This window comes from Rhamphochromis sp. 'chilingali' (genome assembly GCF_963969265.1).
Source record: "Rhamphochromis sp. 'chilingali' genome assembly, chromosome: 1".
NCBI lineage: Eukaryota > Metazoa > Chordata > Actinopteri > Cichliformes > Cichlidae > Rhamphochromis > Rhamphochromis sp. 'chilingali'.
This window is the reverse complement of record NC_137929.1, coordinates 4830064-4856283: the sequence shown is the minus strand read 5'-3', so window position 1 is coordinate 4856283 and position 26220 is coordinate 4830064. Positions and strand designations below refer to the sequence as shown.

Sequence of the window (26220 nt, the reverse complement as noted above, 5' to 3'; positions counted from 1 at the left end):
TTGCCAACCTTCTTAATACTACATGCGCCGACATTCTTAATTCGGTGGCACCTCTGAGGACAAAAAGTGCCAAATTGTTACGCCAACCCTGGCGTAATGACCCTACCGGCGCCCTTAGGCGTGGATGTCGGCGCGCTGAGCGAAAATGGAAAAAAGATAAACTCCATGTCTCTCTGGACATGCTTCGTAAATGTCTATCTAGGTATCAAAAGTCTGTTAAAGCTGCTAAATCTGCCTCCTTCTCTGGTATTATTTGGTCTAACTGCCATAATCCCCGAGCCCTTTTTAGTATTTGTAATTCCTCGATAAACCCTTGCCCCTTTACTTGTAGGGATGCCTCTCCTGTACTTCGTGATAATTTTTTTTAAATATTTCACTGACAAAATTTAAGTTCTGAGGGCGTCTCTCTCATCTTGAGTCGTTGTTAGTTTCTGACCCTGTTCCAGTCCCTGAATGCTTGACTGTCCTTCAACAGTTCAATCCACTGTCTTATTCTCATTTAACAGCTATAAGTGATCATCTCTAACTCCCCCCGTGATATCGTTCCCTCTCGTTTTCTTAAGGAAGCTTTGCACACTATTGGTCCCTGTATCCAACTTTTACTAAATGTATCCCTGTCATCAGGTTGTGCACCGTCAGTATTTAAGCGCGCTGTCGTGCAACCCATTATAAAGAAAAAGGATCTTGACCCTAGTGCTCTAACTACAGACCGATCTCCAAACTCCCTCTGATATCCAAAATTCTGGAAAACGTGGTTCTAAAACAACTTCAGTCCTTCCTTGATACTAACGGTATCAGTGAAAGTCAGTCTGGCTTTAAACCTCGCCATCGCACTGAGACAGCGTTAGTTAGGCTTTTTAATGATCTTCTTCTACCTGTGGGCCATTGTTTTAGTTTTACTAGATCTGACTGCTGCCTTTGACACAGTCGACCACAAGATTCTCATCTCTAGAACATGTCGTTGGTCTTAAAGTTATAGCTTTATCTTGGTTCATCTGTCAGAGAGGTTGTTTTCCGTAGCCATGGAGCAACACTCCTCGGCCTCTGCCCCATTGTGGTGTGCCTCAAGGATCTGTGCTCGGCCCAGTTCTTTTTCCTTGTACATGCTGCCTTTGGGAGTAATACTTAAAAAATATAACATTTCCTTTCACTGCTACGCCGACGACATACAAATTTATTTCCCTTTGACATCAGATGTCTCTACGTCTCTGGAACCCCTATTTGACTGTCTAAATGAGGTCCAAACGTGGTCACGTCTCTCACACTGAACGAGGATAAGACAGAAGTTATAGTTTTTGATAGTCACACCCCGCTGGAACAACTGCCTTAGGGTCCCTTGGTAGCCATCTCTCACTCACTGTTAGAAACCTTGGTGTTTTCCTGGACAGCTCAAGAAATCGACCTCCTCTGTGGTAAAAAACAGTTTCTACCAGCTGCATCAGATATCTAAAGCAAAGCCATACCTCCCTTTGAAGGACCTTAAAAAACTCATTCATGGTCTTATCACTTCCAGATTAGACTACTGTGATTCCCTCTACTCGGGCCTCCCACCTTCCTCTATTCACTGGCTCCAGTTAGTTTGAAATGCAGCTGCGCGTCTCTTAACTGGAACTAGAAATTATGCCCACATCACACCAGTTTTAGCCAACCTACGTTGGCTCCCTGTTGATTATCGTACCAATATTCAAAATTCTTTTGCTTACCTTTAAAACTTTAAACAATTTAGCTCCCAGCTATCTACGCGAGCGCCTCCATTTGTGCATCCCTAATAAGGCACTTAGATCTTCCAATCAAATGCTCCTGACGCAACCGAGGTCTCGTCTGAAGTCCAGAGGGGATCGGGCCTTTGCTGTCGTACCTCCCAGACTCTGGAGTAACCTCCCTCTTTATATTCGTCTCTCCGAGTCCATGCAGTCTTTTAAATTGTGTCTTAAAACTTATTATTTTAGTCTGGCTTTTGATCCAAACTACTATGTTATTTCTATTTTGTTTATTTATTTATTTTGATAACACTTCTGAAGCGTCAGAGCTGTCCTTGCCTGTGATAGAGCTGACCTGCCATAGGACACTGGGACGAGTGTAAATCCAGGCTGAATTCCTTGTGTTGGACAGTATTTGTGTGCAGCAGCAGAGCGCACAAATCAAACTGTATGTTTTGGTAAGCCTGGCCTTCTTGTACTGGATGTCAGTGAGCCAGTAGCTGGTGAGTTTATCACATTAACATTTTTACTAGCAATTTCACTAGCTGGGACCACATCCTCAGTTACGATGAACGATGATGGATGAGGGAGCGTGTACTGGTGCTGCAGTGTGGGGAAGGCCTCAAAGAGGACCGGCAGCGGCTCCTGGGCTCCAGGTGGGCATGAAAATGAGAACAGAGGGTATTGGTGAAGGGGGCATATATAAACTGAGGCGGCGTGAATGAGGTGTAGTCCCACTCCTGAAATTCAGATAATATCTCCACTTAGAATAAACTGGGTCAAAGAAAAAGTGCCTCTGATTGGGCTGCTTTCTACAGTTGGCTGTGAGTCCATTGCAGGGCATCAAACATGGATAAGGGGTTGTTTCAACAGTAATTCTATGATGAAAAATTAATGAGGCATTTATCAGGATCTATATTTAATTTAATATCTATTTAACATATTTAATCAATATAAAGCTCAGTGTCTATTTCTTAGCTTGTAAAGTTGTGAAATTCATGGCAGATTCACTTCTTGGCTGTTTTGCGTTTTATTAGATAGTTGATAATAAAGAGTGTCTTTGCCTGTGGCTTTGTTAAGACTGCAGGTTTTTGTCCGCCTGACCTTTGGTGACCTTGGCGAGCTCAGGATGAACAGGCTGTCTGCTCTGTTTGGGTGTGATGCTGCCTGCAGAGACAGTCTACTCTCATGCAGACACAACATCTTTACTGATATAACGTGGTCATGGACTCTTCTCTGTTCTTCCTTATTAAATAATAGTAAAATGACTCTGCAGTTTTGATTCAAAATGCACCAGGTCTGCTCAGTCTGAATCACACCGTTAGAGCCAGACCAAATGATTGGAGCACCAATGTTAGCACTCAAAGAGTCTAAGCAGTACCATAAACAGTGGTAACCAGGCTGAAAGGCAGCGCACATTTCGGTGCTTTATTTCTGTGCTTTTTTTTTCCTGAGCTGTCATACACTTTAGATTCTAGCCAATCATTTTACGTTTCCGAGGATAGTAGGCGGGCCCAGGTACGTACGTTCTTTTAGAGCAGAGCTCCAGATTAAAAATGCCCAAGGCGAAGCGGTCAAAGTCTGGCTGTACTTCACAGCAGAAGATGCAAACTCAGCAGCAACAAGTGCTTTAAGCTGATACTGTGATGTTGTCAAAGGAGGTAACACCTCGAATCTGATGACACACCTGGCGACGCATAGCATTTTTTTTAAAAGCCGAGAAATGCGCCGTATTTGATAGCTTGCTGCGAGACCTCACACCGTGCACATCTACTGCGGGTGTGGTGCCTGTTATCGGACCCGGAGTTAGCAACATCCCCAAGAACCCGAAGAGGAGAGTCCTGGCCCCTAGCCCTGCCAGTGTAGCAGAAATGATGAGGATGATGATGCAGCAGCAGCCGTTCTTCTCTGCCTGAGTAGCTTAATGTTGTTTGTGTGTAATTTACGTTGAGTAGGCTAACCACGTTATTACATTAATGCATGTAAGGTGAACTAGCAAACATCATCATAGCTACATGCGGCTGTCTTCTTGTTTGATGACAGATACTCCCTTCACCCTGGCCAAAAAGGCTAAAATGACCAAAGAAAAAGTGGGAAACAGCTAAACATGAGAGGTTTTTGGACAAAGTTTGTGTTTTTTCCATTGTTTAAGCACTGCTTCCAGCCAAGAGTGATACCATATATGCCCCATAGCTGCAGAAAAGGCGAACATTGTTATCTTTTTACAAAAAACAGCTGAACATGAGAGGTTTTTGGACCAATTTTGTGTTCTCCATTCGTTAAGCACCGGTTTGAGCACCGTTTAAGCACCGGCACCGTTTCAAAAGTAACGGTTTGGCACCGGTATCGGATAAAACCTAAACGATACCCATCCCTATTAGTAATAAACATTATCTGATTTCACTGCAGCTTTTACGAGTCAGCCGTGCTATTTCTGATAGGCTCCCCTCTTCTCTCTGTGAGTGTCGCTCATAGAAAACTTGGACACATTAGCCGGTCATGTGAGCTGCTGCCTGTTAGTGCACACGCCGCTGCCGCCTCGCAGCAGCCTGGGATTCCTGATTTACTGCTAATTCACTGAGCAGAAGAACAGCGTTTAATGGGGCTCTTTCCTAAAAGTCGTGGCCTGTGTGAGGGATCGTGGCGTGTAGTGTATGTGTTGTTGGCAAGCCGTCACAAGGGGGCGCCCTTCGACAACTTACCTTTGATTTTGTGACTCATGAGCAAGAAAAGCATAATGTCAGATTATTAAATGTAATTCATCTTCATAGTAAAGGAGGAAACACGGATGTTTCTCAGTGACTCATGTTTGTTGTGCTGTGTTTTCAGTCAGTTTGAGACAAGAAGAAAAGAAATGAGCAGGAAGCAGAACACATCACTGTTTGCTCCTCCTTTTATATAATAGGACTAATACAGCAGTGTTAGATATGTAAATGGCTCCAGCTGTCATAAACTAAGATTCAGGAAGTTCTCTGATTGAAATGCTGGCAGGTGATGGGTAACCCTCCCCAGCATGTTCCCAAGCGTTGCATACAAGCCACTGAAAAGTAGCTGACGACAGGCTGACTGTCTGTGTGGAGAATCAGTAGGAATACGATGGATGAGCACATGAATCTGACATATTTGGAACAACCAGGTCTCGTGAATGACGTCATTTTTACTCCACGTGAAGAGAAAAACATGTAAACAGATCGTGAGCATCAGATCTGTTTATGCACTGCTTCAGTTTCCTGCTATCCAAAGACGTCAGCTGACGGCCCCGCCTGCCTTTGTTGTCTCTGCCCAGCCTTCCTGTCGTTATCCGTGTTTTTGCTCCCCATCCCCTCTGCCCTGTTGCCCTGACAACAGACAGACACCTAGGTTTCCTTGGTGACCGGGCAGTTTCCTGCCTCCCTGCTTGGACGCTGTGACTGTAGCACAGAGTGTAAGATGTGATTTCAAAGCCAAACCTGGGGATGTGTGTGCTTCACAGCACGCGGCTGTGAGCGGCCCGACCTCACAGGACACGTCGAGCTTTGTCTGGGTTTGGATTTAAGGAGCTACAGGTTAGAGGAGCAGGGACAGAAATCGTCTGTCAGTGTCCCCGTGAAGCCATCGCTGATGTGATTACTGCTGTTTCACATCAAACACTGCAGTTTTCCAGCAGTGGAAAGAAGCTGCTTTTGCTGGCATCCTTATGGAAGTTTAAAGTTTACATATAAGTCATGCAGACCGTCAGTGATGCAGGTGTGTGGCTGTGATTATGACAGTTGGACGGTTTCTCCCCTTCTTAGTCCAGAAGACGTGGACACGTTGGACTGACAGCAGCACTGTTCCCTCTTGTCCTCGGTCAGTTTGTATGTTATGTTTACATACGGCTTCTTCTTCTTTGTTGTGGATGCAGGGTGAACTGACATCATGCAGTCTGATTAACATTTCCCATCAAAGACCAGAACTGTGCTTTTCACAGATGAGAGCCGCTGCATGCTGAGCACATGTGGAAGAGGCTGCAGAGCATCGTGCTGCTGGAACCTCGTCAGCACGGCTGCTCTGGTGTTTCAGTGATGGTCTGGGGGACATCCCAACCACTCAGCACCCTTTGAGTCGCTCTAATAACAGCTACTTATTAATAACATTTGTGCACGAAGCTGCCACATAACACCTGGATTCTTGGGGTGTCTCTGCACCTACACAGAATGGTTTCAGTGATGGATGGAAGAACCCTCAGACGATGCCTTGCGTTGGGTTCTGCGTCGACTGGACGCCTTGTGTCGGAGGTGAACCGTTTGGATTTAAAGGTTGATCGTAGCGCTCCCTCTGTGACTCCCAACATTAACTAGCTCACTCGTGAGCGAGAGAAGATCAGCTGTGATCCTGTCTGCTTCATGTTTGTCGTGAACGTGAAATATTTTTCAGTGTAGGTGGAGCACAACCAGTGTGTATTAAGTTTCACACAGCACAGGTGAAACAGCTACTAACCATCACTGCAAGCTCGACAGCAGGAGCCGTCTTCCTGTCGCAGTATACCCCAAACAGCTAATTATTGGACTGCAGGGAAATGGGACGGGTGTTGGTGCCATGAGGGAAAACCGTCGTTCTCCTCGCTCCTCCCTTTGCCTCCTGCTTGCTCCTGCCGACCCCGCTGGTCTCCGTTTTCCCCGACACTGATTAACCCCCCTCCTCTTCCCTAACAACGTTAGGCCCCTTTGATCTCCAGCACTTAAAACCAGCAGCTACCATTGTGCCATCCAAAACATCTCTGTGGTTGCTATGGTTATTCACTTAGATACAATTACTATAGCAACAGTGTTTCTGAGGGCTGGGGAGGAAGTGGCTCAGCAGGGATCCAGGTGGAGACACATGAAAGACACAGGCTGCATATAAACGGTGGATCGGTGAGGGCCGGCCCTCCTCGCCAGCCTCGCCATCGATACGATTTCTCTTTATGTAAATACGTGACACAGATATGTATGTTGAAGAAAGACAGAACATCCTTTCACACGATCCTCTGACACACTTGTCTCTACAATTGGATGTGAAACAGACTTGAAAGGAAAGAAGTCGTGTCAGGTATTAACAGATATATCAAACACATTATCTTCATATGCAGGGGTTAAGACTCTGTCATCAAACACCTTTACAGAGAAAAGTAGCCAAGTGTGTGAGATGATAGCTACAGTGAGTGACAGCTTAGCAAAAATCCTGAAAGTTGGACACTTAATGTCAGCTTTGTCAGCCACACTGCAGAGCTCACAGAAGGCCCACAGCTCTGATGACTCAGTGGATGGAATAAAGCCCTCCAATGTGAACTGCACAGTGGTGTCATCATCACGTGTCCTTCATCTTCTCTGGGATGGATCAATAGATGGCTGATCCAGCCCCGTGTCATGAGGCAGCGCTGCCTGGTTGGCAGAATCTGACCCCAGACCAGCTATATACCATGTACAGTGTTCAATCAACCTTTCACTGGGCATGTGTATAAGGTCACAGCTGTCAGTGTGCTGGATATTTGCAGTGTTTTAAAATGTATTCCACTACAGACTACAGATTACATGCCCCAAAATGTATTCTGTAACGTTACTCAATGAGAGTAATGTATTCTGAATACTTTGGATTACTTAATATATTATCATGTTGTTTACAACTACATGAATGTACTGTTGCTGTGATTTATTACTGTTACTGAAGGTCCGCGGCTCCGAACCGTAGTAAAGGGACCTCTGGCTAACACGTCGGGTTCGTGTCGGGCTCGTAGCTGAAAACGAGCTTTACTTTGTTGTCTGGGTCGACTTTGCTAGCAGAGACAGAGAGGCGTTGAAAGGCTGCTCCAACAGAACTTATTGTCAAAGGAGCAGAACAGAGTCAAACCTCTGTTCTTAGAACTGAAGAAGCTTCTCGGATGAGAGGTGAAACGTCTTCAAGCAACTTAAAGAAGTCCAGACGCTTTTCTTTGCAAGCTCCTCAGACTACGATGACCTGGATGACTGAGAACCTTCACAGACAACAGAACTTATTGTTTCGGAGGAAAACAGGAACACGGTGTACGGTCGAGTCTTAACAGCTTACTTACAGCTGGGCTCGTCAGGCTCTCTTCTTGCAGTGGTTATTATTATATTTACATGCTTCCAGCACCCGTTTCTGCTCGGTGACAGCTCGTGCTTTTCCTTTCTCTCCCTCCCTCGCTCACAGACACATCACGGGTACAGCAGTCCATTCTCCCTGCAGCACGGACTACACTGCCCATGATGCTACATTCTGCCTGTTAGCTTAGCACAACAACAACAAGGCCTCTCTCACCCAGGAAACACGCAGCGTGTCACCCTGTAACCATGGCAACCACAACGCTGCCGCCTGGAACAACAGAACATGTCAAACAAACCCAAACAGTCCTGACCCGCCACAATATGAAACAGGAAAGTACCGCCGTGTAATCCATTTATTTCAACAAAGTAACTGTATTCTAAATACCACCTGTTTAAACGGTAACTGTAACAGAATACAGTTACTCGTACGTGTACTCCGTTACTCCCCAACACTGGATGTTTGTCATATAATTGAAATATCATTAAACTCACTACTCGTACTCATAAATATGGTCCGTGCACAAAGCAGCGTCGTCTCTTTCTAACCATCCCTGCTCCAACAAACACGAGGTTGTTTCCATCGCTGCTGCTGTTCCATGTTGTTCAGCTCTTATTGTTACTGTAAGTCTCGTGTTTCTTATTTGTGTGAGACTTTGCTCCTGCCCGTCACTCTGCTGCTGTTCCATGTTGTACAGCTCTTATTGTTACTGTAAGTCTCGTGTTTCTTATTTGTGTGAGGCTTTGCTCCTGCCCGTCACTCTGCTGCTGTTACATGTTGTTCAGCTCTTATTGTTACTGTAAGTCTCGTAGTTCTTATTTGTGTGAGGCTTTGCTCCTGCCCGTCACTCTGCTGCTGGAGCACCGGGATTTCCCCAATCAGGACAATAACGGATGTTTCTGTTCGTTTCTGGTCTGTACATGTTTTATATCAGAGCATCTCCCAGAATCTGAACTGATCAAAAAGTGCCGACATGTCCGGAGGGATTTTGGCCCACTGCTCTTTACAGCTGCTTCCACAGATTTAGTAAAGGAGGCTCTGGAGGCTGGCTAGCCCACTTCTTCTTCAGCCCCTGCTTTGTTTGCACCCATCCACGGCCACCACTGTGTGTTTGACTGTGGGGATGTTGGTGTGTTGGCCCATCCAGCACCTTTCCTATGATCATCCTCCGCCCATGAGGCTGACTGATCACATCATGGTCAGAACTGCTGCTCCCACAGTCACCGAGCTTCATGCTGACGCCCTTTGCATCTATATGCTGAGAGTCCCACAGCCAGTCTGTGGGATCCAGGGTTGTAGAGGATCACACACTTCATTCAGGGACATGCAGATCTGTTCATAACTGATATGTTTTTTGTTCGATGTTTCTAAACTCAGGTAAAAATCAGAGACTGTTCATTTCTCTGTAAGTGAGCAAACTTATAAATTCAGCAGGGAGGATAATTGTTTCCCCGTCGTAGTTCAGTGTAGCTAGTCTCTTAACCCCCAACCAACCCGCTGCACCTCCTCCCTCCCCTCCCTCTCATAAAATATTGAGAGAGCCTGGCACTAGGCCAGACGCCCCCCTCCCTCTCTGCCAGGCAGACGGCCAGCTGACGGAGCATGTGGCTGTGGGAGGGGCACGAAGGGCGGCTCGGCTGAGGAGATACAGTAACCATGAACATATTCGTTCTCTAAATGAACGCCACGAGTTGTTCCCACATCGAGCTGCTCTACTCTGAACTCATTCACACGAGCACTTTCTGCTCGAGTGCTTCCTCTGTTCACAGCCACACTCACGGATGCGCTGGAGAACAGCTCGGGTAAGAAGTGTGAACAACATGCTGGCATTTCATTCTACCTGCAGTGGTCAAATCAAGGCAGTGGTCAAATCTAGCTTCTTTCAGCTCAGGCAGCTGCAAAAACAAAGCCAATTCTTTCACGGCAGCACTTTGAGACAGTGATCCAGGCCTTTGTCAGCACTCGGCTGCATTACTGTGATGACCTTCATGTTGGGGTCAGCGCATCATATATTAGTCAAAATGCTGCAGCTCGTCTTTTAACTGGCACTCGAAAGTTTGAGCACATTTCCCCTGTTTTAGCTTCACGTCACTGGCTGCCCATTTCTTTTAGGATTCATTTTAAAATTCTTTTATTTACTTTTAAAGCTCTCCATGGCCTCGCCCCATCTCATCTCTCTGAGCTGCGACAGCCTCATACAGGCCAGCTGATCAGCTGCTCCTGCATGTACCCAGGACTGGGCGTAAACTTAGAGGAGATCCTGCTTTTGCTGTAGCAGCTGCAAACTGTGGAGCGAGCTTCCTTTGGAGATCAGACAGGCCACTTCTTTACCTGTTTTTAAGTCTTGAAAACCCGCCTCTTTACCCTGAGCTTTGACACCACGTGAGATGTTGGTTTTTATTTCAGTTGTTTTTAGGTGATTCGATGCTGTTTTATCTTGTTTTGTTTTCATTTGATGTTTTATGTGTTTTATTTATTTATTTTGCTGTTTTCTGTTGTTCTATTGTTTTAACTTATTTTCCGTGCAGCACTTTGTTCCTGTGCTGGCTATTTTAAAGTGCTTTATAAATAAGATTGGATTGGATTGGACTGCCACCAACAGCTCTGTAACACACTGTGCACACAATGCTATCATTGTCTTTTCTTTTTAGCTGCTTTTACATTTTAGTTGCTGACTTCTGATAAACTGAATAAAACAGGAGAACACACAACCTGGAAATCTTCAACCACACACAAAATACATACGTTTCCCTGGTAAAGTACACAACCTCTGCAGTACCGCTGAGTTTTCTACAAGCGCACAAAGCTGCTACCAGCTCTGCTGCTGTGACCTGTGTTACCTGTGTTAGGCTCTTACATCCATACGATGGTTGAAGGACCGGCCGTGTCCCGTCTTCCTTCTGTGCATAATCGTGGCCCCTGCTGAAAGCTGACCCCGTTCTCCCACAGTGTTGCTGAAATGGTGAAACTGGAGCACGAATCGATCTGGGAGCTTTGATGAGAGATCAGCTGAAGTTTGACTGCAGCCTGATTCACTTTAGGACAACCAGTTTGCTTTTAATGTTTTTCTGCCTGATTCATTCTGATACACAAACACAGGCTGAACGGTGTCTGTGCTCCCACATCCTCAGTGTCCGTCTCAACACCTCTGCATCCTTCACTCACTTCTTAGCATGCAGGACGTGTGTGTGTGTGTGTGTGTGTGTGTGTGTGTGTGTGTGTGTGTGTGTGTGTGTGTGTGTGTGTGTGTGTGTGTGTGTGTGTGGCACAGGGGAATGTGGGACTTTGTCCTGATGTGAATGTGTGTGTGGATCTTCTCCTCCCGGCCTATCACAGTGAGGAATGGAGGTGGTGTCAGTGTGGGTCAGTGTCACTGGGAGCTGTGGGCGTCTCCACAGTGGGCCTGGGAAACTTTGAAAAGATGTTTTCTTCTTTCGGCCATAAAATCCAGATCTTGGTTTCCTCTTTGTGAGCACAACAGAGACTCCCCTTGTTTCTTACACAGCCCCCCTTTGGCTTTCATGCACACACACCCACTCAGGGAATAAAGTCACTGCAGCCATTTAGCTGCTTCTCAGCACTCGCTGCATAACCTGAGGTTGGTCAGCCGGTCGACTCGTCGTGCATAGTGACAAATGAGGGATTTCAAATATTTCCAAAGCGATGCATCAGGTTTCTTTGCAGATGAAGTGAGACGTGGATGTTTCACAGCACCAATGAAGATTGTGTTTAAGTGCAGCCGGGCGCACGCTCCCCCAGCGACGCCAGCTTCTTCTCACCGTGCAAACACTTTGATTTGAAATAGATTACAGCCGTGAGTGTTTGACTGTGATGCACTGGTGATGTGTTCAGGGTCGCAGGTTTCCACCCGCCTCGTCTCTTTGCATGCAGTGAAGGAAACTATGCAAACTATGCAAGGTGTGCAGTAACAGGTCTGAACAAACCAGCAGCAAATAACTTCCAGTCTCCACAGGTTCAGTGCAGCTGGTGTAACAAACGTTTGGTTACAACATATTAATGTTCGCACACTGCTGTAAAAATAGTTTTATTAAAATGAACGTGCACTTTTGTAGAAGCTCGTGGTGAACGCTCCACTGCCTTTGTTTTATTGTTACTATTATGTTGTGATGGGTTGAACAGGATGACTTGAGACGTGTGCGATGTGACAGAATAGACAGATGGAAGCCTTCATGTTGGATCAGAACGACGTCGGGCTTGTTGGTCTGCTGTGGTTTGATCAGAAGACTTCCTCAGATCAGCACCGTGGCCCTCCTCTTCCTCTCCCCCATCTGCTTCTTCTAGCAGCTTCCAACACACTGAGGTCTCTGACAGTGAGAGTGACTCCAGTGTTCCTGTAACTTTGAAGCAGAGGTTCAAGACAGATTTGATCTTTCCTTTCCTTCTGTTTGGGATTGAAGTGATGTAATATCAGGGGGGGCAGGGGGGGCTATGATGTCCTGTCATTCTCATGTAAATCTGTGTTGGGAACATTAATGTTTAGTAAATGTGAAGTTAGCAGAGCAGTTTTGGTCTGAATCACTGACGTCTTTCTTAAATACTGCAGGAACAGTTAGGAGTGTAACTGTAATCTGTAACTGTAGTTTGGCTGAGCTGGAGTCTTTGGGTTCATCATGTCGTTGGATGCTCACCTCCTGCAGCTGCTGGCTGCTCTCCCAGATGAGAGATGATATCTGAATGTCCTTTATAATAACCTTAATTCACCTCGCACACACACAATGAGCTGTCTAATCAGCTGACTGGAGCAGGTGCTGTGTGTGAGAGCGATGTTGGGGTTGTGAGGGCCCAAAGAGCTGGATCTCAGCCCCTGTGGAGGACAGAGGGGGTATGGACGTCGCGTGCGTGGACACCACTCCTCAGCTACTAGCTGCAGATGTGCAGTGCACATGTGGAACATGCAGCACCTGAAAGCCTCTTTTCCTCTGGAGTTAAACACTCTCCCTATCTGTTCACATACAGGTCTGTGTCCTCTGTACAAACCGCTGGTGACCGTAGCAAACTGGCAACCAGAGTAATGGTAAATGGTAAATGCACTGGTTCTTATACAGCACTCTTCTACCCTCCCTAAGCACTAAACCAGTTCCAGAGCATCTAATAAAAGCACTGGCAGCAACAGGGGCCAGTATCCCGCCCAAGGTGACTTTGGCACGCAGACTGGAGCAGCCGGGGATCGAACTACCGACTGACGTCCTGAGCCACAGTCGCCTCTTTTCCAGTAGAACATAACTGCCTCAGCTCAACTTGACTCTACTCGACGCTGTTTCTCAGTTACAGTTGAGCACCACCTCGGTGTGGGTGGGGCTGTTACAGCAACACAACCTGGAAGTCCCGTGACGCAAACACAACAAGCGATGACATCCCGGTGATGGAACATCTGCACCCCGTCACTGGACTTCCTGTGTAGCCGTTTCCCTCGTTGCCAGGCAGGTTTGAGTCTTGAAGGGTTCGCTCTCATAACTGATCCAGTGATGTCACTTCCTGGCCATCGGCGGCATGTATCTGGGACACAAACTGGGCTTGGAACTGGGTGAGAGATGAAACTCTGAGGACCTGCACAGACTTGCTGCCTCGCTCTTTGTGAGGAACGTCCTTCAGGAGTATGAAAGGGAAACTAGCAGTTTATTGAAACCAGCTGCGCTTCAACCTCAGATGCACACAAAGTAGACTCGTTCCCCAAGAGTTTGCACTTTGGATCCCAGGTATCGAACCAGCAACCCTCTGATTAGCAGATGAGCCAGTCGGGCTACAGCTACCCTACGTGTGTGTGTGTGTTGCCTGTTCATTCACATAATCCATCTTATCTCTAATGAAAAAGCCAAATGAAATCCTCAGATTTGCCCCTCAGGTTCCCACAGTGTTCAGGTCCCACATTTGAGCCACGACTGTGGGTCACACAGAGCATGTCCTTTAGCCTTCTTTGTTTTTGGATTGTGTGCCACAGAGTCTCACTGAACATGATTTTGGCACGTTTGCTGAGATTGTTTGAAAAACAAGCTAAAGAACACGTCCACGATGTGACAGCAGCTGTGGGCCTCGATGGAGCCCACGCTTGTCCTGGAGGCGTCCTCTGTGGAGTGAGGCCGGCTCACATGGTTCAGTCTGAACAGGGTGAAGCTCCAGCTTTGACCTGATTAACTTCCAGTAGTGGAAAAGCAGCTGTAACTGCATTTTTCATCACTATTAATGGGATGCTGCTATGACCTGCTGTTAGTGGGAGCTCAAAGCCTGAGGCCATCATTAAGATCTGTGTGGGTCTGTGTGGGTCTGTGTGGGTCTGTGTGGGTCTCTGTGTGTGTCTGTGTGGGTCTGTGTGGGTCTGTGTGTGTGTGGGACACTCACTGAGTAGTAGTCGACTGACCGACCCAAACACGGTGACTTCATATCACAGGAAATATTCAGCTCAGGCTTCTGTCTGACGCTTTGCTGTCTCACATTTAAATCACAAAGGTTGTTTCTACAAACACCCACTCATCTATCGTCCTCTTTCACACCGGTCACAGACCCACTGCTGAACTCACAATATCATTTATTTTCCTTGTGTTTGATTGGTGGTACAGTTGTTTTATTTTGTGTGTTTGTTACACAGGAAAGCTGTTATTGATCAGTTTGAGAGTAAAACAGAAATTGTGAGTGTAAATGTGGAGATTACAGTCGTTTCATGCTGTAACCTACAAAATGCTTTGTGCAGACGAGTCAGTGAAATCATCCTGACTTCTTTAGCTCATGAACACAGTGTGGGGTCAGTGTTAACAACATGGTGCAGAAAGGAAACACAAGCGTGGAGTCGGTGGGATTGTGCAAACGGTGGCTCGTGCATCAATCAGCTCCAGCTGTGATGCATCTCTTTGATTAGTGGGAGCAGCAAACTCCATCCAGACAGCTTCCTTTGTTTTTTTCACTTGACTAATCAATCAGCGCACAGCTCCGTTTAGCACACACGCCATCTTTAACGACGGCGTGGAGTCTGTGCCCTGTTCCTCCCACACACGAGTGTTCGTTCATGTTCGGCCTTTGTGTCTGAGCGTTTCCTCTCGGTGTGTCTGTAACGAGGAAGCCACGGGCAGGTCGCACACAAACGTGTGGCTGCCGAGTGTGCGAGTGTGGCAACGTGTGGCAACTATTCTGGTTTGCCAGCGACGTTTCCAGATAAACACTGGTGGCAGCTGCTGCCATGGCAACACCATTGTGCTCCCTCCCTCCCTCGCTCGTCTCCCCTCCCTCTCCCCAACCACTCCTCTCTCTCATGCTCCGCCGGCTCAGAGAGCGAGGACCAGAGAGGAGAGAGGTCAGCTCGATTCAGAGGACAGAAAGAAGAAAGGAATAACCCGGAGTGGACGGGGACAGGATGAGCGAGGACAGCCACTCCCACTACAGGCTGGACCCCAGCGATCGCCTCAACGGGCTGGGACAGAGGAGGAAGAGACCCAAGAAGGTAAACGAATAGATGGAGAGCCACGTGGTGCAAAGTGTGTAAGGATGGAGCACCCCACCCTGCAAAAAGAGAAAGGAGGTGGGGTTAGGTGAGGTTTGTTTATGTGCAGACGAGCGTCCACATGATGTTAGGAGCACCGAACCATCTCTCACCCCGTCGTCTCCTGTGGAGTGTGTGGCTGCTCCCCCACAGCAGTTGTATCCTCTCTCATATCCTCCGTCTCCTGGTGTTGTGTTGCTCCACAGTGAGTCGTAGTAGGAGGCTCACATGCTGTCAGGGTGGGTCCCTGCTCGCTCTTTGTGTGCCTGTCGTTGGGGGTTTTGGTGTTTGCAGCTATCAGGAGGTTTGTGTTGTAGCCTGACGTGAGAAGTGTTGTTATTATCATCATTTTTAACATTTCTGCACCGCTACAATAAACAGACACACACCCATCAGCCTGTTTACAGATCTATACGCCCATAAAGACGTGAAACACACATTGCACAAATCTACTATAACGTGTTCATATGTGTTATAAAATAAAGAGGTAAACTATTAGCTGTTCAGGTTGATTCATAAATATGACATCAGCACGTGAAATCCTTCTGCTGACATCCCTAAAAGCTCGTCTTAATATCATGTCAGACCAACGAAGCCGTACAACACAAATAACCAGACCAAACCAGGGTTGTGCGTCTGTTGTTGAGAACATTGTCAGTAAACCACAGATCAGTGTTTATGTACCAGTGACGTCCTGTCAGTCTCGATGTAATGATTCCTAACAGCGCGTCTTTGTGTGCCACCTGCTCGCTCAGCAGCTACACAACCCAGGAGCTCCGTTTTGAAACAAACCTTAGCACAGTGTTTGTGTGTCCGCCGGGAGAGATGTCTCACTCTGTTTCCATCCTTTTCTCGTGAACAGCGATCTGGTGTTTCTGAGGACACAGAAGCATCCAGCGTCATTATTTTTGTGTATGTCGTGTGAGCTGAGAGCTGTAACCAAAGGTAGTGAGCGCGTCGGCCTTTAACGTCGCGGCTGGTTGTGCGATCGCGTCGCCGCTGAACTCGTGAGAGTTTGTCTCAGGGATCTTTACATTTGAAGTCAGGTGAACATCCAGTGAACTAACAGAACATTCAGGAGCATTTACTCTCATGAATGTCAGACAAACTGAGGTTTGTGTGTCAGTTAGATTCTTTAAGTCATTAAAGTGTCTCTGTTAGGAAAAGCATCTGTTTCCTCCACTTCTGCAGAACTGCGTGACCCGTAGCATCATTGCAGGAAGTATCCTGTGACAATGAGTGACTGCACATCATCATTATCAACACATAAACCTGTGGTCTGGACCTGCAGTTCTTATTTTTACTGTCTGGTTTTGTGTAAAGCAGCACTTCAGTAAGCACCTGTGAAGCACACAGTCATAGTCGAGTAATGAAGCGATCCATATGTGAAACATATTCCACGTCTACAGGATAGTGGAGGTTACATGGGTCAACCTGGCAAACTGTACCAGCACATGTGATCACACTGATAGCAGAACACAGGTATGTGAGTCTCTACGACGAGGTCAGAAACCAGTAACAAATGTTTCATGTGATTCGTTTTTCTCCAGTTTGTCTGCAGTGAACCTTAAATACTCACTGAACCAGCTGTTTCCTGATGTGGTGACGTGTGTCGGTGATGAAGCCAACACTCTGTCCAGTGTTGGGCAAGTTACTTGAAAACAGTAATCAGTAACTAATTACTTCCCAAAAAAAGTAATCCCGTTACTTTACTGATTACTTATTTTCAAAAGTAATTAATTACTTAGTTACTTTTTAAAAACCCGATTTCCAACCTGAAGAGGTGATAAAGCGATAGATCTTTCAGCCCAATTCTACTTTTTCTGCATAATCCATCATACAAAATGTAATCAAATGGAAAAGTCTCTTTTTAAAACTTGTTTTATTAGTTTTAATCTTTTAACTTTATGCATCAAGCAAACATTTAATTATCTGCAACATTCTCTGACTGGAAGAAATGAGTTTAACATTTAAACCTATTTTCTGCACATTCCAGCACATAAAATAAAATATTTTGTGTGTTTACACTCAGTCTTTCAAATAGATGCAAGTAAAACACAGCAGAAAATAAATAAAGTCAAAGACTCAGCGGTCCTGTTGCTCTATTTTCACCTGTAAAGCAGGAGTGGGGTAGGCGGAGGTTTACCCTGGTGCAGGTGTGCCGCGGTCAGTGGAAGAATCCGCGAGTTTCTCTGTGAGTTTCCCATTACGTCGTAGCTACTCGGTGCTTGTTGGAAGTTTAGGGGTTTTTTTCGCTGTAAAAAGAAGTTTTCTTCCCACGCACAGCGGACACTAATGTTTTTGTCACTTTTTATGGAATCAAACTCAAAGTAAGGTCAGTACTTCCACGCTTTAAACGCTGCACGCTCATACTCTCTCTGCACTCGATATATGATCCATTGTTGATCTGCACACAGCTGTTGTCACTAACGGCGCACTCGCTTACGTCACTGTCGTGAGACATTCTCGCAAAAAAATCACGGTTTTAGTAACGCAGTAACGCAGCGTTCCCACGGGAAAGTAACGGTAATCTAATTACTGTTTTTGCAATAGTAATCCCTTACTTTACTCGGTACTTCAAAAAAATAATCGGATTACGCGTTACTGGAGCGTTGTTCTCCTCTGTAACAAAGCAGTGATAAAGGAATAGATGCTGATTTTATTCATTTCAACTTGTGTCTTTGTGCTGCTGGATTCAGTCTGAAGCAGGCAGCAGTGCTGAACCTACCAGTGTAAATGTGATGGTGGAAGCAGAGGCCAGCACTTGGCAGTGCTAAACACAATAAAAGACTCACAAGTTCCTGCTCAAAGGTCAGCTGCCTTCAGATCAATCATTAACCTGCAGCAGGTTGTGGCCTGATGTGTTTGTAAGAGTTTCACTTTCAGGAGGAGAAGATTTAAACGAGTCACACAAATGTGAACTACAAAGTCTGTGACACACAATTTATGCAAACTGCAGTAAATCTGACCTGAAGAAATCCAGTCTTCTGCCTGTTGTGGTTGTGACAGCTGCTCGTAGGAGAGTTTGTTTGTAGGAGGTGGAGATGTTCTCAGATCAAGTGCGTAATCGTCTCTTTGTGTAGACGCTAAAAGCTGTGAGCCAAAACTCTCTGCTCTGAAACTCTTCACTCAGTCCTCACGCTGAGAGTTTAGAGGCTGAACTTCTTGTTCCTCCATAACACTTTTCATGAAACAGCAGAAATGAGCTTGTGTTTCTCAGCAGTGCGCACACAGAGAACCGATCCTCTCTGCTCAGTCTGAACAAATCAAAGTGAAACGTCAGTGAAAACACAGCTGCTGATCAAACTGTGTCAGATTAATGCCTCAATGTTTCACTGTGACGTTAAAAAATACATAAAAATGATTTAAAGAAGTAGGAGGCAGATTTTCACAATAAGAGCACTTTGTTTTTAATTCAGTTAATGTCAAACTGTCATCAACACCTCTGTGTTGTCTCTGAGCAGATTCAGGCATTACTCAAATAATAAAGGCTTTCTTTCACTATTATACTTTTCATTAGTCTCCAGGTTGATGATTATAAACAGAATTATTAAAGTTTTTATCATTTCAGGCTGAAAATCAACATGAATTTGGTTCTAATCAAAGAAGCTCCTTTAATGTGTGTCATTAAAATCCTCACACAGACTTAAAAAGGCGACATTAACATTAAAATAAATGAAAGAAGCTTCAGCTGAGAGCTTCATGCAGTCATCATCAGCAGCTCATAGCAGTCACAGCTCTTTATTACGCAGCTTTGCAGGAATTAAAGTGGCTGAAGTGTCAGAGTTTGTGTGAGAAGCTGCTTCATGGACAGCTGCACACACGTCTTTATTATTTCTTCATAAACCAAACACACAGGTTTGTCTGCAGATGATTTAAAGTGTGTCGTTGTGCAGTTAAAGCTGTTTGTGTGACGCCCTGACCTCCTGGGAATGAAACAGCCAATCAGATCCATCAGAGAGAGAGCAGGAAGTGTTGTGTGTTTGTGACAGAACAAGGAAACAGTGATGATGATGAACATAAAGGTCCTCTGATGTTTCCTGTTACAGTAACGCTTGTTCATCTGTTGCTCTCCTACACTTTCCTATAAATAAAGGAGAAAAAGTCCGTTTAGTTTCATTTCCTACAGCTCAGAGTTACACTTCACATTCCTGCTGTCACATCAAAAAGCTTCACTTTGGTCCAACATCTACATGTTAACATGAAACACAGACAGACTCAGAACATCTGGAACATCTGCACTTTGACCCAAACTGTTATAGCAGGATATTTTCTGCATATTTCTTATGTTGGACCTGTTTGAACTGTAAACGACCTGTAATCATCTGTAAATGGTGTGAGACACACTGAGGCCACCTACAGGGCAGCTGGGGAACAGCAGGGATCTGAAATCATACGAGACGTTAGTGAGTGAGAAGAACAAACGGACTTAAGATGGCTCGAAGTGATCAAAGTTGATCTAAAACAGAAGATAAATCCACTGATTCTTTGTAAAGTTCATCTGCTGCTCACATGAATCCATGAAAGATTTATTTCACTGAATGTTTCTTCAAAGCTCATTTCAACCTGTTGAAGTCATGAATGAAAGTGCAGACTGAGAGTGGATCACATGATGTTTGAGGTGTGTCATGTGACATGTTCAGTATTGTCACACATGTCTAGATTGTCCCTGATATCATAACTGCTCAAACACTGATGATTATATTTGAAGAATTATTCCTGATGGCAGCAAAGTTTGAATGGAGCTCTCTGTCTGTGCTGATTTGTCGCCCTCTGGAGGTCAAAGCACAAACCTACAGGGCAGCTGGGGAACAGCAGGGATCTGAAATCATACGAGATGTTAGTGAGAAGTTAGAACAAACGGACTTAAGATGGCTCGAAGTGATCAAAGTTGGTCTAAAACAGAAGATAAATCTAAAGCAGCATCAGATGAATGTTACCATTTCCAGTTACGGTGCCCTTCATCTAATATGGAAATGTGTTGTTTTTTTTTTTGCCGTGTTGTTGTTCTTCCTATTGTGTTTAGGCCAGAGATGCTCTTCAAACAGCTGACAGACATGACCACATTACAAGAACATGGTGTGAGTCCGATTTGATATTCCAGTCAACGCTGAGAGACCTTAACCAGGAAGTCAGAGGTCAGCTGATGCTGCGAGCAGGAAGCGAACCAAGGGAAAGGTCCACTCTACTCAATCTCAAAGAAAATATGCTGGTATTTGTTGATGTTGATGGTACAATAAAAATATATAATATAATAAATAATAAAATATCATGTGATGATGAGATGTGTTGTTGGTGTTTGTATTTTCTGTAAATGTCTTTTTTAATGTAAATGCTTTGTTCCAGACGGACAGGGAATCAGTTGCTGTACGATGACATCATCTTGATGTTGACGAGGAGGGCGAGAAAAACTAGTTTTGTCCTGCAGATGGCGATCTTGCACCGTGTTCAGAGAGCCGACACTTTGATGGTGCTGCTCTACTCAGCTTACTTTAGCCTGGGTTGGACTCTATATGAGCAGCTTCCACTCTGGTTTCACTCTTAAACACACTTGTTTGATTTCACTTGTAAAAGTTGAAGAATAAATATTTTATTACAAAATTATTTGTTGATGCATTTTTTTAGGGTCAAATATCTTGTTTGATTTGAGGAATGAACTGTTAGGGTGGAAAAAGTGAATCAGGTTAAAATAGTGGTGCTTTATATCAGTGAAGATGTATAATGTAATTTAAAATGTTGATGATGGGTTGTAGTGGGCTTGTACTTACAAAACTGCCTCATTTTATTGGAACGATCCACAGTTGCATCCATTCACGGATGACATCTGACATCATTTGACATCTGGTCTGAACACGTTTGTACACAAGATGCCTCAGTTCTGGATGTTCCCACAGACTCCTCTGTGCACCTAAAGAAAAGGTCAAGGGTCAGCAGCACATGTAGTTGGGACAATTCTTCAGTCGCACAAACTACATAATCATTTTCCTCCAATGACGACTTTTCACTTGCAGAAATGGTCCTGTGTGATTTCCAGGCTGTGATATAAAAACTAGTTCCTAATGGCAGCGACTCACTCAGTAAACATGTGTTTCCTTCACCAACCTCACACACAGATCCAATAAGATCAGGAAGTGGGCAGTATAGTACAATATGTGTTATTCTGTGCTGCACTGCCCAAACTAAAGATCTGCTGAAGTGTTGGAAATGATCCAGATGTTTATTTTGGACGATACAGCAGAAGATCAGACATGAAAGTGGAGATAACACAGAAGACCTGCAGCAAAGGTCAGAGGTCAGGCTGGGCCCTGGATTCAACAATGAGCCAATGATCATCAAGCAGTGACTAAAGCAGAGCCCTGACGTTCTGACATTCATCACACAGTCAGAACAAATGTCTGCTGATGACTTCATCTCATGAAACGACTGATAGATGTCAGTTCATTGATCAGCTGAGCTGCTGATCTTCATCGTCACAGAAACATTCAGCTTGTTTCAATCAGTAAATAACTCCCACTACTCCCAGTTTGAACTGTTCCCACTCAAAATGCTGTGAGAACAATGGTCATTGTAGAACTTCACAAACATCACGTGTTGTTTTCCACATGTAAGATCAGCAAACACACAGAAACTTCCTGTTGCCACACACGGCCTCTAAAATCTCTTCCACGCTTTCTGTCTGAAGTCCACTCTCTGTGTCGGATCCACAGGAAACAACAAGATCTTATTAACATGGTTTTCAATGTGTCTCCTTCCAAAAAGTCCAACCAATGAACAAATGTGTGTATTTGTGGAGGCCGAACAAAAGCATGACACATTTCTCTGTTTCTATAAACTGGAGTCAAACACAAACATGAAGAGTTTCACTGACAGACTCCAAAATGCCCCCACAGTGGATCAAAGGGAAATCCTACAGTGTGGCCAGAGACTCTTAATGGCTCCAACATCAACACATCCACAATGTTGGATCCAGTTCTGCCTCACAGAGTTACTAAGACACACCCTCTGCCAGCATCACAACAGCTCCACCTGCTTCACCTGCCTCCTCAGCATCTGTACACCTGAAGAGAAAAGAAAGGCTCCAACAGCTCAAATCTACAAAGGATTCATGAAGTTTCATCCAACAATAACATGTTTGCCTTCCACAGTGTGCTGTTAGACACCACTGTACCTCTGCCATTTCAAAAAGAGCAGCTTGGGAACATTTTGGCTCCAAACACTTTGTGTTTAAGTTCTTTGTTTTCTTTGTGAAGCCGACAACATCTGGAGCTTTGTGACTCATAGAAACATCATTTTGTTCTTTAGATGACAGCAGATTGGGACTGAATAATCAATCACTATCAAACCAATAAAGACAAACATGCTGATTTTACAGGAACTTTGTTGGAGAAGCTGCAAAGACATGAAACTGGTGGAGATCCCAAACCAGTTGATAGTGCTGGTTATTCCAAATAAAGCTGTTTCCCTTTGAGATGAAATGACTTTCTGTCCTGATATATAATAAAGATGTTGTTGTTTTTGAGCCCCTGTATTAAAAGTAGTTTAAAGTCAGCTTGAGTTTGATGTCTTTATGTCAAAGCTGCTCATGATGTTGAGCTGCTGATGGAATAAAAACAATATAAAAGCATGTAGTCCAGACTTAAATGTAGCCTGTTGTTAGCTGAGGTCCACACACAGTGTTTGACAGTGTAAAGTGTGTGAAAGGGCTGCTGGTGGAGCTCACTAGGATGAGCAGGTGACCACGAGGTGGAGAGCAGCTGGCCTGGCTTTGACCCGGGCCACGCCCCCTTTCTCTCTGCTTTGCTGTCACTTATCTTCACTGCTCTGTCCAATAAAGCTGAAAAAGGCCCCGAATCAAAGAAATCTGCTGCAGCCTCTGAAATGTCTTCTGTTTCCTTCCCGACGGCTTTTTCACCGTCAGCCCATCAGACAGTCCAGCAGCATTTATGATGATGTCATGATGTTGAAGAGGCTGCTACGGTGGCCTCCCATGACCCCCAGCCTCATCACAGCTGAGATGCAGACATTTGAAAACATTCAGCAGACAACTGAATAACAGTCCAACACAACAGTCTGTGTGCAGACACACACTGACCTTTCATATAGTCAAACACAGCTGGTTGAGTCATTTCTCTGTGAGTCTAAAGTGAATCTAGTATTTGAAAGTCCACTTCCTGTATTTGTTGTTGAAGACTTCTTCAGCTTCTTCTCAAGGACATCAGCTGCTTGTTTGGCAGCAGAGGCAGTTAAGAAGCTTCCTGAAAAACACTGAACAGTGAGTTCACTGTGGCATATGACAGATTCAGCTTTCTGTGTGCAAATGTGTCTGTGTCGACCTTTCAAATGCTGTTGAATCCAAAACATCAGCGGCTCCTCGGCTGCTCACTTCATGCACTTCTGTCTGTGTGACAGTCCAATGACATCACAGCTGTTTCCAGCCCCAGTGTCTCAGGACTGGACACCTTTAAACATGTCGAGGATCAAACAGCGTCCAGCTAAACACACATGAAACTATCAGAGCTGACAATCATTCCAATAACATCTAATGGTTCATGTATGTAGACACAGGACTACAAGGAAATGGCTCTCAGCATCTGGCTGTGGGAACACATGAGTCCCTGTTTGTGTTCAGATTGTGTGCATGTTTTAGACGTGTGTCACATGTAGAAACACAACAATCCCACAATGACACACAGATGTGTTTGACACAGCTGTGCAGCTGTAAGTTGTTTCTAATGATTCATTGAAGCTCTTCTAACATTCTGGAGACGATCAGTACATGAATCTGTTCAACACGACAACAGTTTGACTTCAGTGTGAACGTTTGCATTAAATAACCTTCTTCATCCAGCTGACAGCATCTTCATCCTATGATGTGAACAGTTCCTCCTGTTGATGACAAACCTCTGACAGGATCTGCTTGAGGAGCTTTTTCATGTGCAGCTCTCTGAGCTCAGGGCTGAGCTGCTGTTTCATCTTTAAGAGCTGCTGCCTCCTCGCCGGACTTGTTCTCCTCTTCTTCTCCTAATGACACCATTTCTGCTTCATATAAAATTCAATAAAGATGCTGACATGTATCTGTAGCAGCAACATCATTGAATCTGTAACAACTGGAGCCAAACCAGTGGCTCTGCTGGGATCACTGGTGAGCCAACACTTCCTTGTTGATGCAGATTTCAGGGCTTCCTTTTGCTCCTCCGTTATAACTGTTCTCTCTTCTCAACACATGATGACACAAAGGAATCAGCAGTGACAAAGATGATGCTGAAGAGAAGCACACACTTCACACATATAACAGAGCAGTGCAGTTACACACACCTCTGCTCGACATCAGGCCTCAAACAAAGACACAAAACACTAACTTGACTCTAAACAGAAGAAACGAGCAGCTGTTTCTGTTCTGTGCTTATTTATATTTGACACACATGCTTCTCTTTGTGCAAACACACATCGCACTATAAGGGTAACCTCGCACACAATGATTGGACAGCACAGTGATGATGCTGGGAGATCCTATACGCAGCAACACAGAAACACTGAGAACTTTAAACAATGATGGAAAGTGTTATAAATGACTTGTTGGCCTCTGATCTGTCACAAACAGCTGAAACGTGTCTCTCATGAGTCACATGAAGGTTTTTGACAGAAAGGACAAAAAGTAGCTGCAGTCAGTTTGTGTCATTTTTATATTTATTCATCTGGGAGAAAAATCTGAGGGACATTAAAATGTGTTTTCAACAGAGACAAGAACATGAATATAACAGAACAGGTAAATGAACATGTTTCAAGTAAACAGCTGGACTGATCAGGTCCAAACACAGAGTGATAAACTTGTCAAACAGCTGTCATATCTTTATATAGAAGCTCTTTATAAATGCTGCTCACTGCAGTCTGTTTACTAATAATGTCAAAGTGTTAGAAACACAGAAACATCAGAATGGTCTTTGTTCACAGAAACCTGTCTGGGATCCTTTGTTGTTCTTTTGATGCAGAGTTACATTATAAATATAAAGAGTTATTTCAGAGTCTCATCAGTTTTCCTGCATGTCTTTATTTAACACATCAGCAGGGCTGAAGCTCTCATGTTAAACACACACTGATCTATGGACACGTTCATGTGTTTCTAACAGAACCAGGCTGTTATCAGCCTGCACTAACATTATGTCACACACACTGAATGTAACAGTGACAGTTTACATCATCACACAATCAGCTGTGATTGTTTCACTGTCATCAAACGAGTCAACAGGAAGTAGAATCAATAGAAACCAATCATTTACTGACAGCATGTCTGATGGAAATAAGTGCAGATTATGTATGAAGTCTAACTGCACACAGTAACTGTGTTACAATAAGGACTTAACAGCGCCCTCTGCTGGAGTGTTTCAGTACTGCGTTAACTAGAATACACCACCTCCTCCTCACACCACCTGCTACAGCTCTACTCTTCTATGACTACAGTCATCCACAGCACTGATGTGAGGTCACATGGTTCATATGTAAGGAGCACAGCTGACCTCAGGTCAGTTTAATGACTGTGAGCAGCAGCTGTGTTATTGTCACTGTGACAGGGAGACACTCTCAGACACAGCGCTCATGTCAGCTTGTTCTCATGCAGGAGGATCAGGAGCTCCATGTTTGTCTTTCTGTTTGAATCATGATGTGTTTGTGCCATCAGAGTCTGTCATGAGTACTCAGGGTTTCACAGCAGCTCTTCTGGATGCTGACGAGGACTCCAACCTCATGTTTCACCTCTCTGAGCTTCTGATGTCTGTGAACACTCGTGTTTCTTCTCTGGGCTCATCTGGACAAAAACACCTTTCTGTGTTTGGCTGCAGCCTCATTCTGACTGACAGGAAGTGTGTTATCCATGAGCTGCACTTCTGTGAGGAAGTTTCCTGCTGTGTTTCCTGTCTGTGGACAAACACGAGTGTTCCAGCTGAGGACTTGGTTCCTTCCACCTGTCCATACAGG

The 26220-nt window shown here is 44.9% G+C and overlaps 1 protein-coding gene across 4 annotated transcripts; it reads left to right on the top strand.

Annotated features, from left to right (window-relative positions):
- Positions 1–14331: 14331 nt before the first annotated feature.
- Positions 14332–20850, top strand: LOC308399027 (uncharacterized protein). 4 transcript variants are annotated; one of them, XM_080885966.1, is made up of 3 exons: positions 14332–15210; positions 20276–20387; positions 20596–20850. In XM_080885966.1, the coding sequence occupies exons 1-3, from the start codon at positions 15124–15126 to the stop codon at positions 20634–20636; spliced, it is 240 nt and encodes a 79-aa protein (XP_080742092.1). In that variant the 5' UTR covers positions 14332–15123; the 3' UTR covers positions 20637–20850. The 4 variants fall into 4 exon arrangements, with proteins under 4 accessions (XP_080742092.1, XP_080742089.1, XP_080742091.1 ...); XM_080885963.1 differs by having other exon boundaries at positions 20276–20427; XM_080885965.1 differs by having other exon boundaries at positions 20276–20461.
- The last annotated feature ends 5370 nt before the right edge of the window (positions 20851–26220 follow it).